General features: G+C 36.1%; 2 protein-coding genes across 10 annotated transcripts in view; one reads left to right on the plus strand and one right to left on the minus strand.

The window, feature by feature from the left end:
- The window catches only part of CDC27 (cell division cycle 27), an 803,505-nt gene that overhangs the window by 269,081 nt on the left and 514,938 nt on the right, over positions 1-19,486 (minus strand). The gene's annotated exons all lie outside the window — the stretch shown is intronic.
- Positions 1-19,486, plus strand: part of EFCAB13 (EF-hand calcium binding domain 13) — a 168,352-nt gene that overhangs the window by 91,837 nt on the left and 57,029 nt on the right. For 7 of the 9 annotated variants that reach the window (XM_049637549.1, XM_049637548.1, XM_049637547.1 and 4 more), the window contains 6 exons: positions 662-811; positions 2,324-2,374; positions 6,012-6,155; positions 7,947-8,018; positions 11,912-12,055; positions 15,941-16,012. In XM_049637549.1, the coding sequence (XP_049493506.1) occupies positions 662-811; positions 2,324-2,374; positions 6,012-6,155; positions 7,947-8,018; positions 11,912-12,055; positions 15,941-16,012 (633 nt within the window). Of the gene's footprint in view, positions 1-661; positions 812-2,323; positions 2,375-6,011; positions 6,156-7,946; positions 8,019-11,911; positions 12,066-15,940; positions 16,013-19,486 lie in introns of those variants that run through there. The other 2 variants (XM_049637553.1, XM_049637555.1) reach the window with 2 other exon arrangements.

The following is a 19,486-nucleotide window of genomic DNA, read 5'->3' on the forward strand; positions in this document are numbered from 1 at the left end:
AATGACTAACTCATGGAACAACATAATATATTAAATTATACTTTCACATAAATTAGCTAATTTTAAAGTAATTTATTATATATTTCTCTTAATGAATTCTGAAAGATTATTTTTTTAGACATGTACTTTAGAAATGTGAAGAGGTTTTTGTTTGTTTGTTTTAATTAAGGGGGGGGGTGGTCAGTCATGGATTTCCTAGTTCAGATGTTTGATATTATCATGCTAAACATAATAGGCTTTGCTGATTCTCTAAATTGGGTAAAGTGAGCTGACAGGAGCAAGGGGTGTAGGGAAAGAAAGTAGAAAGGGAAGGATTGGAGTTTGGGAGCAGTTGTGACGAATGGAGGGTATTTTTTATGAAATGGTGAGCTCGTTAATAGAATCACTAGAGAAACTTTGGCATACTTTTTTGTTCATAAAGGAATAGCCCACGCAGAACCCAGAGTTTTAACAAAATAATTTTAAGAATAAAGATAAGGGGCTATAGAAAACTATAGTGGAGAACGGATTGCTCTACCTTTTTAAATGGCCACATGTGGGTAGTGGCTGCCATTTTGGACAGTGCAAAACTGGAAGAATCCATCAGTTTTACTGTTATGTTCCAAAAATTTAGATCCATGGACTGAATTACATGTTGCATGTATATTCTCTGTGTTTGTAGCATTGAATGACATCATCGGTACATTGGAATGTATGGAAGAAAGTGATCAGTCTGGCAAGGACAACTATGCAGATGTACTTGGAAACACCAATAGAATTTATTTCACTGATAATAGTTTTCAAGAAGTGTTGGATGATTCCTTGCTCGACGGTGAGTTGATTGAGCAGATAACCAGCAACTCGTAATAAAAATTTCTTCTAAAATTTTATCCAAGGTTTTAAAATATTTTACCAAATACTAATTAATTAAATCTTAATACTTAGTTCCTAAATACTACTGTAAATGTATTGAAATGCAGTTTACTACAGATCAGATTTAGAGATATATTCTATATTCACGGAGATTTAGTTATTACAATATCAAATTCCTGGATGATCTCTTGGACTGCATTGTAAACTTGGTCTGAAAGTATTTATATATGTTGTCATATGGCTTTAAAATGTTTCTTTCTAGAGTAATTTCATTTCAAAGTTAATCCCTTTCCTTTTATGAATTTTAGAGAGGTCCTAATAGTTGTCTAGCTTTCTTTTTCTTTTAGGTGAAAGGCTCTTTGAAAAATACAAGTTATTGTTGAACAATTAAACCATTGGTCTATATAACATTCTGTGTAAGTGTTGATCTGGCTATTTGCTCTATTTACAAAGAATTTACCTGATCCATCCATATTCTTATCTGGGATATACCCAGATGGGTTTTATCAATACTTGGAAAGCCATCTCCTGCCTTTAAATTTAACTTCAGCTAAAAAATGAGATCAGATCTGTGTCTCAGGGAAAACTGGCAATCTGCAAAGACAGTTTAGATTGTCAAAACTGATGGGGGAGGAATGCTGGGATCTGGTGAGTAGAGGTGAGGGATGCTACTAACCACCCTATAATGTATAGGACAGCACTCCCCCACATAATTAGCTGGCCCCAAATGTAATTTTGCTCAGGTTGAGAAATTCTGTTTTAGAGTTATCTTGTAAAATTGCCAAACCTACTATTTTGAAAGTACTTTTTAATAGGTTAGTTATATTTTTTTAATCCTGCTTGGATCACATTTTAAAAATTAATGTAAATATAATGTATCTTGATTCTAACCTCCTTTTGCTTCAAGGTAATACCTGTACTAGTTGTGAGTTATTCTAAACTGCTCTCTAACTGCGATGTGGTCCATCTATGCAAATGGACATATTTTGTTTCTATCACTTGTCCCTCAAATAGATCTCTGTATCAATTTGCATTTGTGTAGAAAATGTATAGGATGAAGCGTATAACTGCACCTTGTCCTTAGGAAAAGCTCCAGAATTAGATAGATAGGTAGGCAGGCAGGACTAAAAAAGGACAATTCAGACTAATAATTAAACACGTTATTGAATATATGAGCCTGGGGATTAAGCTGTTCTCTTAGGGATAAAGGAAGCATTTGTAACATTAGAATCTCAGCCACATTTAAGAAGCTTGGTGGAGCTTGACGAATCCATGGAGTCTAAGAAGTAAGAGGAAGATGAGTAGAGAACGTTATTCTGGAAGCTAGTGGAGGATTTTGAGAAGAAGGGGATGGTCAATGCTAAATGTTATTGAGAAATGAAGTATGTAATTTATCCATTGGTTTTCTTCCAAACTGGGTAAAATCAGGATGCTGTTCCTTATGGCATAATCTCTCTATTTAAATTTGCAGACTTTAGGAAAGAGGCTTTGTCTTCAAATCTGAAACTACCAACAGCAGATGGTAAGGACTTTATATATGTATACAAGAAAGCATTCCCTATGAAAGAGTTATTTTTTAGGATCATTGCCAGGTGCCAATGGATTCCTAGTCCATTCTTCCCACTCCAGCCAGAGTAATTTTTTTTTTTTCAAAAAAGTAATCTGATTGTGTGATGTCCCCCTATTTTCAACTCTTTAAACATTTTTCATTGTTGTTAAAGATCAAAATCCTGCATGTCCTAGCTCTCTGGTATAATTTTGTACCATTACCCTTGCTTTCTGCATTTTCAAGTACAATGGCTTTCTTTCATTTCCTTAGAACTCCAACTACAAAGCTTTTGCGTATTTTGTTCCCTGGAATAGTTTTCCCTGACACTCTTTGCCTAGTTAATGTTTACTCATCTTTCAAATGAGTGATGGGGTGCCTGGGTGACTCAGTTGGTTAAGTGTCTCACTTTGGCTCAGGTCATGATGTCGTAGTCTGTGAGTTTGAGCCCTGTGCTGAGCTTTGTGCTGACAGCTCAGAGCATGGAGCCTGCTTCAGATTCTGTGTCTCCTTCTCTGTCTCAAAAATAGACATTAAAAAAAAAATTGAATGAATGTCAATTTCCTCTATGGAGCCTGTCATTATCTGCTAGTCGAGGTCAGCTTCTTTTATTATAAGCTTTCATTAAACTATGTCTTTTTCATAGCATTTACTTCATACTATAAATACCCATTAATATTTTTTTAAATGACACTAGAAATGCTCAATATATTTTAGCTTATATAGTGACAAAAGTAGGAGCATCTGACTGGTTCAGTTGGTAGAACATGCAACTCTTGACCTCAGGGTCATGAGTTCAAGCCCCATGTTGGGTGTAGAGCTTACTTAGGAAAAAAAGTAGCAAAAATATTAGAGAACTTTGAATTATCTTAATTCATTAAGACCAAAATAATATAATTTCTCATTAAACTTTTTTTATTTGAGTACGGTGGACACACAATGTTATATTCGTTTCAGGTGTAGTGATTCTCTATACATTTTGCTATGCTCACCACAAACATAGCTATTTGTCACCATACAACAATATTACAATATCACTGACTATATTCCCTTTCCTGTGCCTTTTATTCCCATGACATAGTCATTACATTCCTGGAAACCTGTATCTCCTACTCTCCTTTACCCCTTTTACCCATTATCCCCCTTTCTTTCCGGCCACCATCAGTTTGTTCCTGTATTTATAGGTCTGATTTTGCTTTTCTTTTTTTTATTTGTTTTTTAGATTCCACATACGAGTGCAATCATATGGTGTTTGTCTTTCTCAGTCTGACATATTTCACTTAGTATAATACCCTCTAGGTCCATCCATGTTGTTGCAAATGGCAAAAAAAATCTCATTCTTTTCCATGGTTTTGTCAAATTCCATAATATACCACATCTTTATTCATTCACCTATTGATAGATAGTTGAGATACTTCCATATCATGGCTGTTGTAAATAATGCTGCAATAAACATATAGGGGTGCATATACCTTTTTGAATTAGTGTTTTTGTTCTCTTTGGGTAAATACCCAGTAGTGGAATTATTGGGTCAAATAGTATTTCTGTTTTTACTTTTTGAGGAACCTCCATACTGTTTCCACATCAGCTGTACCAATTTACATTCCACCAACATTGCACAAGGGCTGCTTTTTCTCCACGTCCTCGCCAGCACTTGTTACTTCTTATGTTTTTGATTTTAGTCATTCTGACACGTGTAAGGTGATATCTCATTGTTATTTTGATTTGCATTTCCCTGAAATTGGTGATGAATATCTTTTCGTGTGTCTGTTGGCCATCTGTATGTCTTCTTCAGAAAAATGTCTATTTAGGTCTTCTGCCCATGTTAAAATCTGGTTGTTTTCTAGTCATATTTTTGATTATTTGGTTAATGATTCTTTTTCTTACGTGCCTGGAAGCATCATTGGGCCAAGAACCATGTTTCCATTTTGCTACAAGTCCTAGCATTGTTTCTCCAGATCCTAGCACAATTTTGGCTTTCAGAAGCCCCTTATTAATAGCTAATTTAATAGCTAATATTAGATGATATTTACTGTGCTAGGCATTGTTTCAAATCTTTTATATTATTGACTTATATAATTGTGAATATTTATGGAATTAAAGAATGACAATAAATCTGTCTTCTTATCTCATTAGCCTCATCTCTCATCACTTCTGCATTTGTATTTATTCTGTAACCATATTACTTATTATAATTTAAATTGGTTCCATATCTTCCATGTGCTTTTGGTTCCATATATTTGCATGTGCTGTTTCCTTTCTGTATATTTTCTGTCAAACAAATTCACATTTTCCCCCCAAACTCAGCTCAAACATCACTCCTCAACCCATAAGACTTTTCAGAGTTATAGGTTAGGTGAACTGTCTCAGTGCTTTATATCTGAGTGCTCAGTGCTCATATCTGGCACACATTTTTCTCATAGTACCAACTATATAATGTATTATAATTTTATTTACAGACATGACAAATTCAGTCCCTGTCTTCAAGGAATTTAAAGGAAACTCTTTAAGAGGGCTGAAATTTTCATTGTTGGTCTTAGTAGCTATAAAATAAATGTTAGTAAAAATGAATATAGGTCTAAAATGGTATTATGGTATTCTTTCCAACTGAAGGTTTAGATCTGTTAGTATAATGCAACGATTTTCGGACTGTGGAAACATACATGACAACTTCGTTTTGGGGTTGAGAGAGAAATGGGGTGAGAAATGGTATTGACAAAAAATTGAAACTCCCAGTAATGATCATGTTTTATATTTTAAATTGGTGTGGTATCAACAGGACTACATTTGGTTGTATGGGTTGTGCTTGCACAAAGATGCCTGGTTGAGAGGGTACAAGTAGAGACTGAAATGCATTCTACATTCCACTGTGCTCTCCAGGCTAGGACCACCAATGCTAGATTGCAGCTACCTAGAGGAAGGTATGCCTCTTTGTAATTGATACATAGAGAGGGGTGCCTTTTTTCAATTCACACAAAAGCACAATATAGACTGGTAGTGGCCCTGGAGATCAAGAGCTTTAATCTCAAATTTTAGCATTTTTTTTTTCGTTTATTTCATCAGTTGATAGAAGTCTTTAGATCTACATGTACAGGATGTTACTATTATTTAAGAAAGGGTCACAGCTTACTCAGTATTTAATGGATGAGTGGATTCAGGTAACCCATCATATTCTGCATATAATTTTTTGGTTTAATTTTTTCTTTTCTTAAAATGTTTAGTTTTAAGAGACAGAGAGAGAGAGAGAGAGGGAGAGAGGACAAGTGGAAGAGGGGCAGAAAGAGAGACACAGAATCTGAAGCAGGCTCTAGGCTCTGAGTTTTCAGCCCAGAGCCCAATACGGGGCTTAAACCCAGGAACCATGAGATCATGACCTGAGCTGAAGTTGGATGCCTAACCGACTGAGCCACCTAGGCGCCCTTAATTTTTTTAAATGCTGCTTGAAATAAATAGGTTGTCAGTTACAAGTAGAAAATACTTTGCTTTTTTTCTGCAGAGATTTTAGTTAAATATATATACTTAAATTGAGAGTTCACCTATAGTGGACTCTGGACAAACTATTTTGCATTTTTTAAAATAATAGTATCTTATATATATTTATTTATCTTTGTAGCATTTAAAGAAGCTGCTTATATCTTGACAAGTGTTGATAATGGCAAGATTGGCATACGTAACTTGGAGCATGCCCTGAAAAGTTTGAATGTTAATTTAGCTGAGGAGGACGTCAGTGAAGCCCTTAAATATTGTGACATCGGTGGTGAGCATTTTTTTTTGGCTTGAGATTCTGCTCATTTTTTCCTGTTTATAGGAACCAGTTTTAGAGTGTTTTATATGGAGGTAAAATGCTAAAGGCAGTCGCAGTGAGGCCTAGGTTGATATAAATTAGAGCCAAAATAGTCTGCTAATTTATTTACTGACCATATCTATCTGTTCATACTCTACATATGCTTATTTAGATAATTAGCATTCATTTCTTGTAAGCATGGGTGGGAAAATACCATTATGTAATAAAACAAAGACATGACATCAGCAGCTTCATTTTGATCTGCAGTCTTTCTTCAGAGGAGACCCAATTTCACCTTTTATTTTGCTTGTCCCATTCTGCTTTTTTAACCAAAGGAAATACCCAAAGTTTCATTACATCTCAGAAGAATAATTATTTAGTCTTGATCATTGTTTCCAAGTGGTCACATATTTATCTTTGTTTTCCATCTTTGACTTCATGTATTGTGAACTTGATCTCCTTTCCTATTTACATCCACTCTTAAGTGTCAAATCGTGTGGGAATACTTCTAGAAGCTGGTGAGTTTTACCAGTTTTAGGTGGCTTTTTATTTGGGGTTTATCTTAACCAGCTTGTTTTTTCTATGGGAATCCCATGAGCATGTCTTAGGTTTAAGAGTACCTCCCCAGCATTGATTGGTTATTGCTTTTGCCATAGATTATTATTGACCTCAATCAATTTTTATGTTTTGACCTGGAGTTTTTCATATCATGAGAGTGGTATAAATTTAGACCCTAAGCCCACATGAGTTGCAGGAGATTTTTCACAGGTGATCTTTTTTACCCACTGCCTCTCAAAATTGGGAAGATTTAGGTCACCCTGGTGTTTACATGGGCCAGTGAATATAATATTTTAATCTCCCTTTCACTGGATTGAAATTCTTTAAGCATCCCAGTTTCATTTGGTATCTAAATTCAAACTCTCCGTGTAGCAGGACCCAAGTTTTCTTTTATGAATATGCATGAACATTTAAATCAAGCACCTTGCTGCTTTTGGATCTAATATGTATCCCCAAATAGCTGTAGGCTTAGTATTCACTTGGTTTTCCCCTCTGGATCTCTGTGCCCACTTAACGTTTTATTATTTCCTTTTCATACAACGTGATAATGCATTTATAGAATAAAGTATTTCATACAGCATCTTTAGGAATTTGTAATCATTCCTGTGCTACCCAGCTTGCCATTTTGTTATAAGTTAAAGTCTTTTCGTTGTAGGTATAGCCCTATATTTTCTGCTGTGGTTACATTACTGCATTTTATTTCCTGTGTGTGTGTGTGTGTGTGTGTGTGTGTGTGTGTGTGTCCCAATAGTTAACACTGTCACCTCTGGCCTTAGACTGCCTTAGTTCAAATACAGCCTCGAGCACTTTCTGGCTCTTGTGACCTAGACAAGTTATTTAATTTCTCTTTGCTTTCATCTTTTAAGGATAGGCACATCAAGCATGTTATAGAATTCTTGTGCATATTTTAGTTAATAAATGTGAAGCATCATAAAAGGATACTTAGTATACATAAGGAACTCAAAAGTTATTTTAAGTTCTTACTTTTGGGTAAGAAGTCAAAAAAAGTGAACTATTAATATCATTAACTGATCAATAGGTGTGGTTCCTGAAAGTATGAAAAATTACATTGAAATAGTTTCAGCCATTTAAGAGAGAAAATAAGGTAGAATGAGATTTTAGGTATTGTTAATCAGAGCCTTTATTTTGTGTACTGACTGAGTATCAGGGTTTTAATGACAATATGCTTGATTTTGATATTTCCAGATAATAATGAGGTGAATTTAAAAGATTTCTTTGAAAGAATTAAAGGAAGTCCACCTTTCAAAGAGTCCGTAGGTAAGTGAATACTTCCAGTTTAAAGAAGTGACTGTAAAATAAAGATAATGAAATCACATTTAAAAAAAATCACTAAATGGATTTCAAGTGTTTAATTTGTAGTCTCTATAGTGTCAAAAAGGATTTCAAGCAGCTTATGCGATATAAAAAAAAAACAAGTGAAAATGGGGCAAAGTTATAAAGGAGGGAAAAGAAATAAAACAGGGTTGAAGAAGATACACAGTAAATACCTTTGCTGTTAATATAAAGTCCTTCCTCAAGAGGAGATAAATTTTTCTTCACTCAAGGGGTTCTGGATCTATGAATTAAATCAGGTGTGGAAATTGGGTGAAGGACCACTACCCTCTGTGCTGTCTCAAGACAGGCCTTTGGAGTTTTCAGGTTTACCCAAATGGACTGGCCATTGATTTCATTTATAGAAATCTTAGCTTCATCTATCTAGTTTCTTTAAATGCTTGGGCCATTAATCCCTGTATCATTCTTACTACCATGTCATTTCTGTGGCCTAACCACATCATTTTGCCCCTGCTGCATAAAGACAATTGCTTGGTCTTTGTCCCCAAAGTTCCTCTCGTGCTCCTTGAAATTAGGGAAACCATTTCAACACCAGCATCTTTCCCTAAACGCCCATGTCTACAGAGAACACCTACCAAAGAACTCTCCGCAAATGCAGACACCCCTGCCAACAATGTATTTCTAAATGCGTTGGGGAAACAAATGTCTTTTTTTCTTCACGTTTGAATATCTCTAAAATTAGAACACCTTTATAATCAATGGCATTATTTATCAAATGTACATTTTTACTGAGATATAAATCACGTACCATAAAATCTCATCCTTTTTTTTAAAAAAAATTTTTTTTAATGTTTATTTTTGAGACAGGGAGAGACAGCATGAACGGGGGAGGGTCAGAGAGAGAGGGAGACACAGAATCTGAAACAGGCTCCAGGCTCTGAGCGGTCAGCACAGAGCCTGATGCAGGGCTCGAACTCACGGACCGCGAGATCATGACCTGAGCCGAAGTCGGCTGCTTAACCGACTGAGCCACCCAGGAGCCCCAAATCTCATCCTTTTAAGGTGTTCAATTCAGTGGTTTTTGGTATATTCACAAAGTTGTGCAACCATCACACTCTAATTCTGGGACATTTTCATCACGTCAAAAAAACCCCTGTACCCTGTAGTGCTTATTTCCCCACTCTCCCCAGCCACTGACAACCACTAGTCTGCTTTCTATCTGTGTTGATTTTTGAACATCATATAACTAGAATCATATAATTTGTGGCTTTTTGTGTCTGGCTTCTTTCATTTGGCATACTGTTGTTTTGGTTTTTTTTTAATTTTTGATGTTTATTTTTGAGAGAGAGAGAGCGGGGGAGGGACAGAGAGAGAGGGAGACAAAGAATCCGAAGCAGGCTCCAGGCTCTGAGCTGTCAGCACGATGTGGGGCTCGAACCCACGAAACCATGAGATCATGACCTGAGCTGAAGTCGGCCGCTCAACCGACTGAGCCACCCAGGCGCCCCAGCATACTGTGTTTAAGGTTCACCTGTATTATAACATAAATGAGTACTTTATTCCTTTTCGTGGTAGAATAATATTCTGTGGTTATACCACATTTTCTTTGGCCATTTATCAGTTCATAGACATTTGGGTTGTTTCCCTTTTTTGGCCACTAAGAATAATGCTGCTATGAACATGTGTACATTTTTTTGAGTACAGGTTTTTGTGTGGACGTACATTTACATTTCTCTCAGGTACCTACCTAGGAATGGAACTGCTGGGTCACGTGGTAACTTTACATTCAACTTGAGGAGCTGCTGGAACGTTTTCCAAAGCAGCTGCCCCATTTTACATTCCCAACAGCACTGTACATTTCTTTAAATCCTTGTCAGTACTGGGGCACCTGGGTGGCTCAGTTGTTAAGTGTCCGACTTCGGCTCAGGTCACGATCTCGCGGTCCGTGAGTTCAAGCCCCGCGTCAGGCTCTGGGCTGATGGCTCAGAGCCTGGAGCCTGTTTCCGATTCTGTGTCTCCCTCTCTCTCTGCCCCTCCCCCGTTCATGCTCTGTCTCTGTCTCAAAAATAAATAAAAACATTAAAAAAATTTAAAAAAAGTTTTTAAATCCTTGTCAGTACTTGTTACATTGTCTGTCTTTTTTATTCTAGCCTAGTCTCACAAGTATCTCACTGTGGTTTTGTTTTGCATTTCCCTGATGGCTAATAACTTTGAACATCTTTACATGTGTTTACTGGCCATTTAGAGATATATACCCTTTGCTTATTTTAAAATTGGGTTATTTGTCAAGTTGTTAGGGTTCTTATATCCTGGATACTATAGCTTTATCAGATAGATGATTTGCAAATCTTTTCTCCAATTTTATGGGTCTTTTCTCTTTCTTGGTGGTGTCCTTTGAAGCACAAACGTTTTTAAATTGGGTGAAATCCAGTTTATATTTTCTTTTGTCACTTCTTTTGATATCATGTCTAAACATAATCCAAGATCATTAAGATTTATACTAATGTTTCTTCTAAGAATTTTATAGTTTTAGACTTTTAATTTCAATCTTTGATTCATTTTGAGTTAATGTTTGTATGTGGTGTGAGATGGGAGTCCACTTTAATTCTTTTGAATGCAGATGGCCAGTTACCCCAGCATCATTTGTTGACAAGATCATTCTTTTCCCCCTTAAATAAATGGTTTTGCCATCCTTGTAAAAAATCAATTGATCAGAAATGTATGGATTTATTTCTAGACTCCCAGTTCCATTCCATTGATTTTTATTTATTCTTATGCCACATGGTCTTAATCACTATAGCTTTGTAGTAAAGTAATAACCTAAACAGTAATTTTCAACCAGAGCAGGGCATCAAATTTACCTATAAAGCTTGAGTTACCTGGTTCTACTTCTGACTATGATGGAGTAGCTTATGTGAAACCAACACTCCTGCTGAGAACAACTAGTAAAATGTGGACTAAATTAAACAGCATCAACAACCACAACTGTTTGAAGGCATTGGAAAGTGACCAAGGCTGTCAAGATTTGTGGGGCTATAAGATAAATATAAAGAGCACGACTTACAGAAACAGCACCTTCTTCTTCTTCTTCTTCTTATTTTGTCTCTGTAACATAACTTTAAGTGAAATAAGGCAATAAAGTTTTGATGTAAACTTCTTTGTAATGCTTCACAATTATTTCAGGGTCCACATATGAAGTATTATGTAGCTGTAGGCATCATGGTTGACCAGTTACATACGTCTACTTGAAAGGCACAGTAGTTAAGAGCATGGGCTTTGGAAATATGGTGCCTGGATTTGAATCCTGGCCCTGCCACTTAATACCAGTATATTCTTTAGTAAATCACTTAATCTCACAAACCTCGGGGCGCCTGGGTGGCTCAGTTGGTTAAGCGCCCAACTTCAGCTCAGGTCATGATTTCGCGGTTAGTGAGTTTGAGCCCCACGTTGGAGTCTGTGCTGACAGCTCAGAACCCGGAGCCTGCTTCAGATTCTGCATCTTTGTCTCTCTCTGACTCTTCCCCGCTCATGGTCTGTCTGTCTGTCTGTCTGTCTCTCTCAAAAATAAATATTAAAAATTTTTTTTTTAAATCTCACTAACCTCAATTCCTTCATCTGAAAAATGGGGATAATAATGCCTATCTTGGAATTATTATAGGTAATAATAGACTTAAATAGGTAAAGTAGAAGTACTCAGAAGAGTCTCCAGCACTTAGTGTTCAGTAACTGCTAGCTTTTATAATACACAATGGTTTTTAAAACTACTAGTAATTTCATGTAAAGTTCTTTTATGCAACTCAAGCCCATTAAGTGAAAGTGAACAATGTACTCTTATTTCTGCTGTTGAAGCATGTTTTTGCTCTTTTTTTTTTTCTCAGTTACACAGCTACTCTTCATTACTATTCAAATTCTCCAGAATGATCTAATTGATGTCTCTAGCCTCAAGGCATTATTGATGAACAATGACTTTCATGCAGCTAATGTTTTACTTGATGAAGTATTAAGACATGGACCTGAACATGGTTAGTAGTCTGAATGCATCTAGTTGTAAAGGCCATCATCTACCAGTGGGGATGGGAGATGTATGGATGGGATATACAGCAATGGAGGGCACCCTGGGGGGGGGCTGCAGTGAGATGACTGGTGAGCACCAGTGCCATCATAGTGTGCCAAGCCTGAGCTCTGTGAAACTGAACAGATGGGTGAGTCTGGGCCTACTTTATCCCTGTGGGTGGTGGTACTTGGGAGATGAGGTCACTTTGTGAACTGACTGGCACGGGCAGTATTCAATCAGAATGCCATGCACAGAGTACAACAGAGTCCGTGAGGCCCTTCGCCACGTGTTAACCCTTTGAAAGGTAAACTATGCTGATATCCAGGAATACCTCAGGGGGTGTTGCCTGTGGCATTGGCTCAAGGAAGCAGATGTTTATAAATGTACAAAATAGCTGTGTTATTTTAATGACTGGTATTGTTGAATATCATTTTTGCTGTGTTTTCAAAAGAGTTGGGGAATATTCTTTACTTTCCTATTCTCTGTAAGAGATTTTTTTCTTCCTCAAATGTTAAGCAGAACTCACAGGTGAAGCCTTATGGGCCTAGAGTTTTATTTATGGAAAAATTCTGGATTATTGATTTAATTTCTGAAATTGTATGGTATTACCAAGAAAATATTCTATTTTCCTGTCAATTTTGGCAGGCTGTGTCTTTATAGGAATTTGTCCATTTCGTCTGACTTTTCAAATGTATTGGATAAAGTTGTCCTTGACATCTGCTTTTTATCTTTTTTTGATTTCTGCTTCATCTGTAATGATACCTTCATTTTCATCCTCAATATTAGTGACTTAGAGCTTTTTTTTCCCCCCACTCCACCTCCACAGAGTTTTTCTTTTCCTTTTTGTAAAATTGAGATATAATGGGCATATAATAACATTATGTAAGTTTAGAGTGTCCAATGTGTTGATTTGATACATTTATATATTGCAATATAATTATCACTGTAATGTTATCTAACACCTCTATCACATCACGTAATTATCACAATTTCTTTTTTTGTGGTGAGAACATTTAAGATCTAGTCTCTTAGCAACTTTCAATTATGTAATACAGTATTAGATCAGCACAGCATTAGATTTCCAGAATTTATTCATTTTAACTGCAAATTTGTACTTTTTAACAGTATCTCCCCAATCACCCCACCCCCTAAGTCCTTGGTAACCACCATTCTGCTCTCTTTCTGTGAGATCGGCTTTTTTAGATTCCACATATTAGCGATATATACAACATTTGTCTTTGGCTTATCTCCTCTAAGCATAAGGACTTCAAGATCCTACCATCTTGTTGCAAATGACAGGATTTCTCTCTTTCTCATGGCTGAAAAATATTCTGTTGTATATTTTCACACTACCTCTGTTTATTCATCTGTTGATGAGCACTTAGATTCTTTCCATATTTTAGCTATTGTGAATAATGCTGAAATAGACACAGGAGTATGTCTTCAAGATCCTGTTTTCGTTTCCTTTGAATATACACTTGTAAGGGGAATTGATGGTTCATATTGTAGTTCTATTTTTAATTTTGAGGGGAATTTCTATACTATTGTCCATAGTGGCTGCACCAATTTACATTGCCACCAACAGTGTATGAGGGTTCCCATTCTCCACATCATCACAAATCCTTATCTCCGGTCTTCTTGATGATAGCCATTCTAACGGGTTTGAGCAATATCTCATTGTGGTTATGATTTGCATTTCCCTGATGGTTAGTGATGTTGAACACCTTTTCATGCACCTGTTGGTCATTTGGATGTCTTCTTTGGGAAAATGCCTATTCTATTGCTCTGCCCATTTTTAAAATAGTTCATTTGCTTGTTTGTTATTGAGCTGTGTGAATTCTTTGTTATATATTTTGGATAATAATCCTTTATCAGATATATGGTTTGCAAATATTTTCTCTCATTCTGTAGGTTGCCTTTTCATTTTGCCGATTGTTTCTTTTGCTGTAAAGAAGTTTTTAAGTTGAATGTAGTTCTGGGGTGCCTGGGTGGCTCAGTCGGTTAAGCATCCGACTACAGCCAGTTAAGCATTCGACTTCAGGTCTTGATCTCATGATTCTTGAGTTCAAGCACCATGTCGGGCTCTGTGCTGACAGCTTGGAGCTTGCTTCAGTTTCTATGTCTCCCTCTCTCTCTGCCCCTCCCCCGCTCATGCTCTGTGTCTTTCTCTCTCACAAATAAATAAACATTAAAAAAAAGAAAAATCTTAAATTGCATCTAGTTCTACTGGTTGATTTCTGCTTTTGTTGTTTGTGCTTTTGGTGTCATGTCCAAAAAATCATTGCCAAGACCAATGTCTGAAAGGTGTTTCCTTATGTTTTCTTTACGGTATCAGATCTTACAATTAAATCTTTAATTCATTTTGAGGTAATTTTGGGGAGTATCCCAAGTGGTTATTCAGTTTCCCAACACCATTTGTTGAAGAGACCATCCTTTCTCCATTGAATGTTCTTGGCTGCCTTGTCAAATATTAGTTGAGCATATGTGGGGTTTATTTCTGGGCTCTGTCACTTCTGCTGTAAACTTTTCTACTTTTTTTTTTTTTTTTTTTTCATTGGGGTTTTTTTTTTTTTTTTTTTCTTTTTTTTTTTCCCCCCCCTTTTTTTTTTTTTTTTCCTTTTGGTTCTTTTCATGTCTATCCTTTATGTCCCTTACTATAGTTTGTCATATCCATTCTACCTTGTGTACCTTTACTTTACTTGAGTCTTTATTTTGGAGCTGACTTGGTCTTTCTACACAATCTATTTTCTGAGTTGTTGGCTCCCATCTCAAATCTTCCTTTGTCCATTTCTATCCTGATTTGTTGAAAGAGTTGAGGGTGTTGGGTGGCACATTCAGTGTGGAGCTCTGTCTTCAGTTTCTACTGAAGTAAATGAAGTCCGTTTACTTTAATGGCACCTTTGGGGCAGAGGGTGGGAGGTGGGGGTAGTGAGCCTTCTGACATTTTGATACTGTTTAGTAGGGACTTCATCTTTAACTGCTTCTTTCTTTTCCTTCACCACCAAATCCTATGCACTGAGTTCCACATCAAGATGCCATCTTTGGTCCTATGGATTTCTAAGCCTTTTTCTTAGATTTCTCCAGAGTAAATTTAGGTGGTTACCATTATCCTAAAAGTAGTGTTTCTTAACCTTTAAAAAAAAATATCACTCCCCTAAGGAGACTTTTTAGACATTTTTGTCTTTTTCACCATCCCACACGCTATGAATGTTTAATGCCAAAAATAAATATTTGCTTATGTACTGTGGCCACAGACCATTGTAATGGCTAAGATTTTTTCCCCTCCAAGAACCTGTTTTCCTTCCTGAAAGCCTATCACCCTCAGTGAAAATGCATGTCCTAAAGGTATCTAGAACTTTAGTTTCTGCTTATACTGCTAAACCCTATTTTCTAGAATTTCACTTAGATGTTAACACATTTGTAAGGAATATTGGCCTATAGCCTCTTTGCCTGCCCACCATGTGTTTGTTTTGTTTTGCTTTTGTAGTTTTTGGACAAGTAGGAGCTACTGAAGGGTTTTATTCAGAGGAGTAACCAGATTTTTTTTTTAAAGAGAAAGACCTCTCTTGCTGCATTGTTTAAAATAAATGGAGAGAAATGAGACTGATGCGATAGATTTTTAGCAATGCTATTGTAATAGCATAGGCATTAACTAATATAGTGATATATTCAAGCAGTATTTGGAAATAATTGAATAGAAATTGATAATCATATGTATGCAGAAGTTAAGGAAGAAGGAACAGTACAGGCTGACCCCCGGGCTTTTCACCTTTGTTATAACTTGACTATTAACTGCTGACAGATTAATTCAGAAGCAGTAATTCCTTCATCTACATTTTACTTTGCATTACAGAAAATGGCAAGATTACCTATGAAGAATTTTTTATTAAGTTCTGTGATACATTGAACATGCCTAAAGCCTCAGGTGAGTTCCACTTAATATGTATCTACTGGCTCTGTGTGGAAGGACAGGCAGTGGTTTTCATGTTAAAACAACACAGGATTGGGGCGTCTGCGTCACTCAGTTGGTTGAGCAACTGACTCTTGACTTCGGCTCAGGTCATGATTCCAGGGTCATGGGCTCAACCTGCATCCATTCGCGCTGAGTATGAGGCCTGCTTAAGATTTCCTCTCTCCCTTCATCCTTCTCCCCAGCTTGTGCTCTCTCTCTCCCTAAAATAGTAAACAAACAAACAAACAAACAAAATCTTTTAAAAAACACACAGGATTAGATAAAGCACAGGTAAGTAAGAAACAATATAAAGATAAAACAATATAGGGGCACCTTGGTGGCTCAGTTGTTTAAGCGTCAGACTTCGGCTCAGGTCATGATCTTGTGGTCTGTGAGTTGGAGCCCCCCATCAGGGTCTGTGCTGACAGCTCAGAGCCTGGAGCCTGCTTCGGATTCTGTGTCTCCCTCCCTCACTGCTCCTCCCCCACTCGCTCTCGGTTTCCCTGTCTCTCTCTTTCTCAAAAATAAACAAACATTAAATTTTTTTAAAGATAAAACAATACAGTATTAGTTTATATAACTTGTGTTTGAATTATATGGCAAAGACTGCTAAGTTTACCCCAAACTCAAAGTTATGGGTGGTTTTACTTTGATAGTGCTAGAAAAATATTAGATTATATACTGTTCTCTGAGATTATTCACTAGGTATATCTGACCTGAATTTATTAGAATATTATAAACGATGAGAAAATAATTTTTAGAATGCAAATTGGTGCAGCCACTGTGGAAGACAATATGGAGTTTCCTCAAAAAGTTAAAAATAGAACTACCCTATGACCCAGCAATTTCACTACTAGGTATTTACACAAAAGGTATACAAATACTAATTTGAAGGGCCACATGCACCCTGATGTTTATAGCAGCATTGTCAACAATTGCCAAATTATGGGAAAAACCCAAATGTCCATGGATTGATGAATGAATAAAGAAGTTATGGTGTATGTATATGTATATGTAATGGAATATTACTCAGCCATCAAAAGAATGAAATCTTGCCATTTGCAACAATGTGGATGGAACCAGACTGGATTATGCTAAGTGAGATAAGGTCAGGCAGAGAAAGACAAATACCTATGATTTAACACATGTGGAATTTAAGAAACAAAACGGATGAACATAGGGGAAGGTGGGGGAAAGAGAGAGAAGCAAACCATATAAAGAGTCTTAACTATAGTGAACAAACTGAGGGTTGATGGAGGGAGGTGGGCAGGGGATGGGCTAAAAGGATGATGGGTATTAAGGAGGGCATTTGTTACATTGAACACTGGGTGTCATATGTAAGTGATGAATCACTAAATTCTACTGAAACCAATAGTACACTATATGTTAACTAACTAGAATTTAAATAAAAAATTGAAAAATGAAAAGAAGACAACTTTAAAACTTTTGACCAACCTAGCAAAGTGGATTTTATACCTGTCTTTTCTGTTTTTATGTATTCTCAACTACTCTCTTGACTATATTTTTGAGGAGCAAATTCATATTTATTGCAGTATAACTTGCATGTAGTAAAATTCACCTTTTTTTAGGTATATCATTTTTTGAATTCTTAAAAATAATGTCATGTAACCATTACTAAACAGCACATAGACTGTATCACCACAGAAGTTTCTTTGTGTCCTTTTGTAGCCCATCCATTTCGCTAACCCTCATTCCTGGTGACCCCTGATCTATTCTTTGACTCTAAAGTTTTGCCTTTTCTAGGATGTCATGTAAATGGAATCATAACATATGAAGCTCATTTGAGTCTGGCTTCTTTCACATAGCATATTATACTTTACATTCATCAACTTTTTGCATGCAGTGTGTTTATTTTTATTGATGAGTATTATTCCATTACATGAATGTAATGTTTGTATATTTACCAATTGATAAACTATTGAAGTTTCCTGGGTTTTGGTGATTATGAGTGAAGCTTCTATAAATATTTATGTACAGGTATTTGTGTGGACATATATTTTCATTTCTCCTAGTTGAATACCTAGAAATGGGATTGCTGGGATATATATTTAAATTGATAGAAACTGCCAAACATCAATTTATGATAGATAACATCCATTTATGATTAAAAAAACCTCTCAACAAAGTGTGTACAGAAGAAACATACCTCAGCTTAATGAAGGCCATATATGAAAGGCCACATATATGCTCAATGGGGAAAAACTGAAAGCTTTTCTTCTAAGATCAGGAACAAGACAAGGATTCCTATTCTTGCCAGTTTTTTTGTTTTGTTTTGTTTACTAAAATATAGTTTACATAAAATGTTATATTAGTTTCAGGCATACAACATAGTGGTTCAATAATTCTATGTATTGCTCACTTCTCACCATGATAAGTGTAGTTATCATCTGTCACAATAAAATGTTATTACAGTGTTATTGACTATATTCCCTATGCCGTAATTTTTCTCACTACTTTTACTCAACTTGTATTCATAGTATTGGAAGTCCTACTGAGAACAATTAGGCAAGAAAAGGAAACAAAAGTCATCCAAATTGGAAAGAAAGAAGTAAAACTGTTACTATTTGCACATAACACAACATTATATGTAGAAAACCCTAAAGGCCCTATTAAAAAAAAAACTGTTAGAACTAATAAATTCAGTAAAGTTGCACCATATGAAATCAAATAGAAAAACCAGTTGCATTTCTATTTGCTAATAAACTATCAGAAAGAAATTAAGAAAACTATCCCATTACAATTGCATTGAAAAGAATAAAATACCTAAGAATAAATTTAACCAAGGAGGTGAAAGACCTGTACACTGAAAACTATGACATTGAAGAAAGAAATTGAAGATGATGCAAATGAATGGAAAGATATTCCATGCTTGTGGAGTCAAAGAATTAATAATGTTAAAATGTCCATACTACCCAAAGCGATATACGGGCTCAATGCAATCCCTATCAAAATTCCAATGGCATTTTTCACACCTAGAACAAACAATCCTAAAATTTGTATGGAGCCATAGAAAACCCTGATAGCCAAAGCAATCTTGAGAAAGAACAAAGCTGGAGCCATCATACTTTCTGATTCCAAACTTTATTACAAAAGTATAGTAATCAAAACTCTATGGTATTGGCATAAAAACAGACATCAGTGGAACAGAACAGAGAGCTCAGAAATAAACCCTTGTATATACGGTCAATTCATTTATGACAAACGAGGCAAGAATATATAGTGGGGAAAGGACAGACTCTTCAATAAGTGGTGTTGGGAAAACTAGACAACCACATGCAAAAGAATGAAACTGGATTCCTATCTTAGACTATGATTAAATACTTGCACTTGTAAGACCTGAAACCATAAAACTCCTGGAAGAGGGGCGCCTGGGTGACTCAGGTAAGTGTCTGGCTTGGCTCAGGTCATGATCTCGCGGTCTGTGGG

Source organism: Panthera uncia, chromosome E1 (assembly GCF_023721935.1).
Source record: "Panthera uncia isolate 11264 chromosome E1, Puncia_PCG_1.0, whole genome shotgun sequence".
NCBI lineage: Eukaryota > Metazoa > Chordata > Mammalia > Carnivora > Felidae > Panthera > Panthera uncia.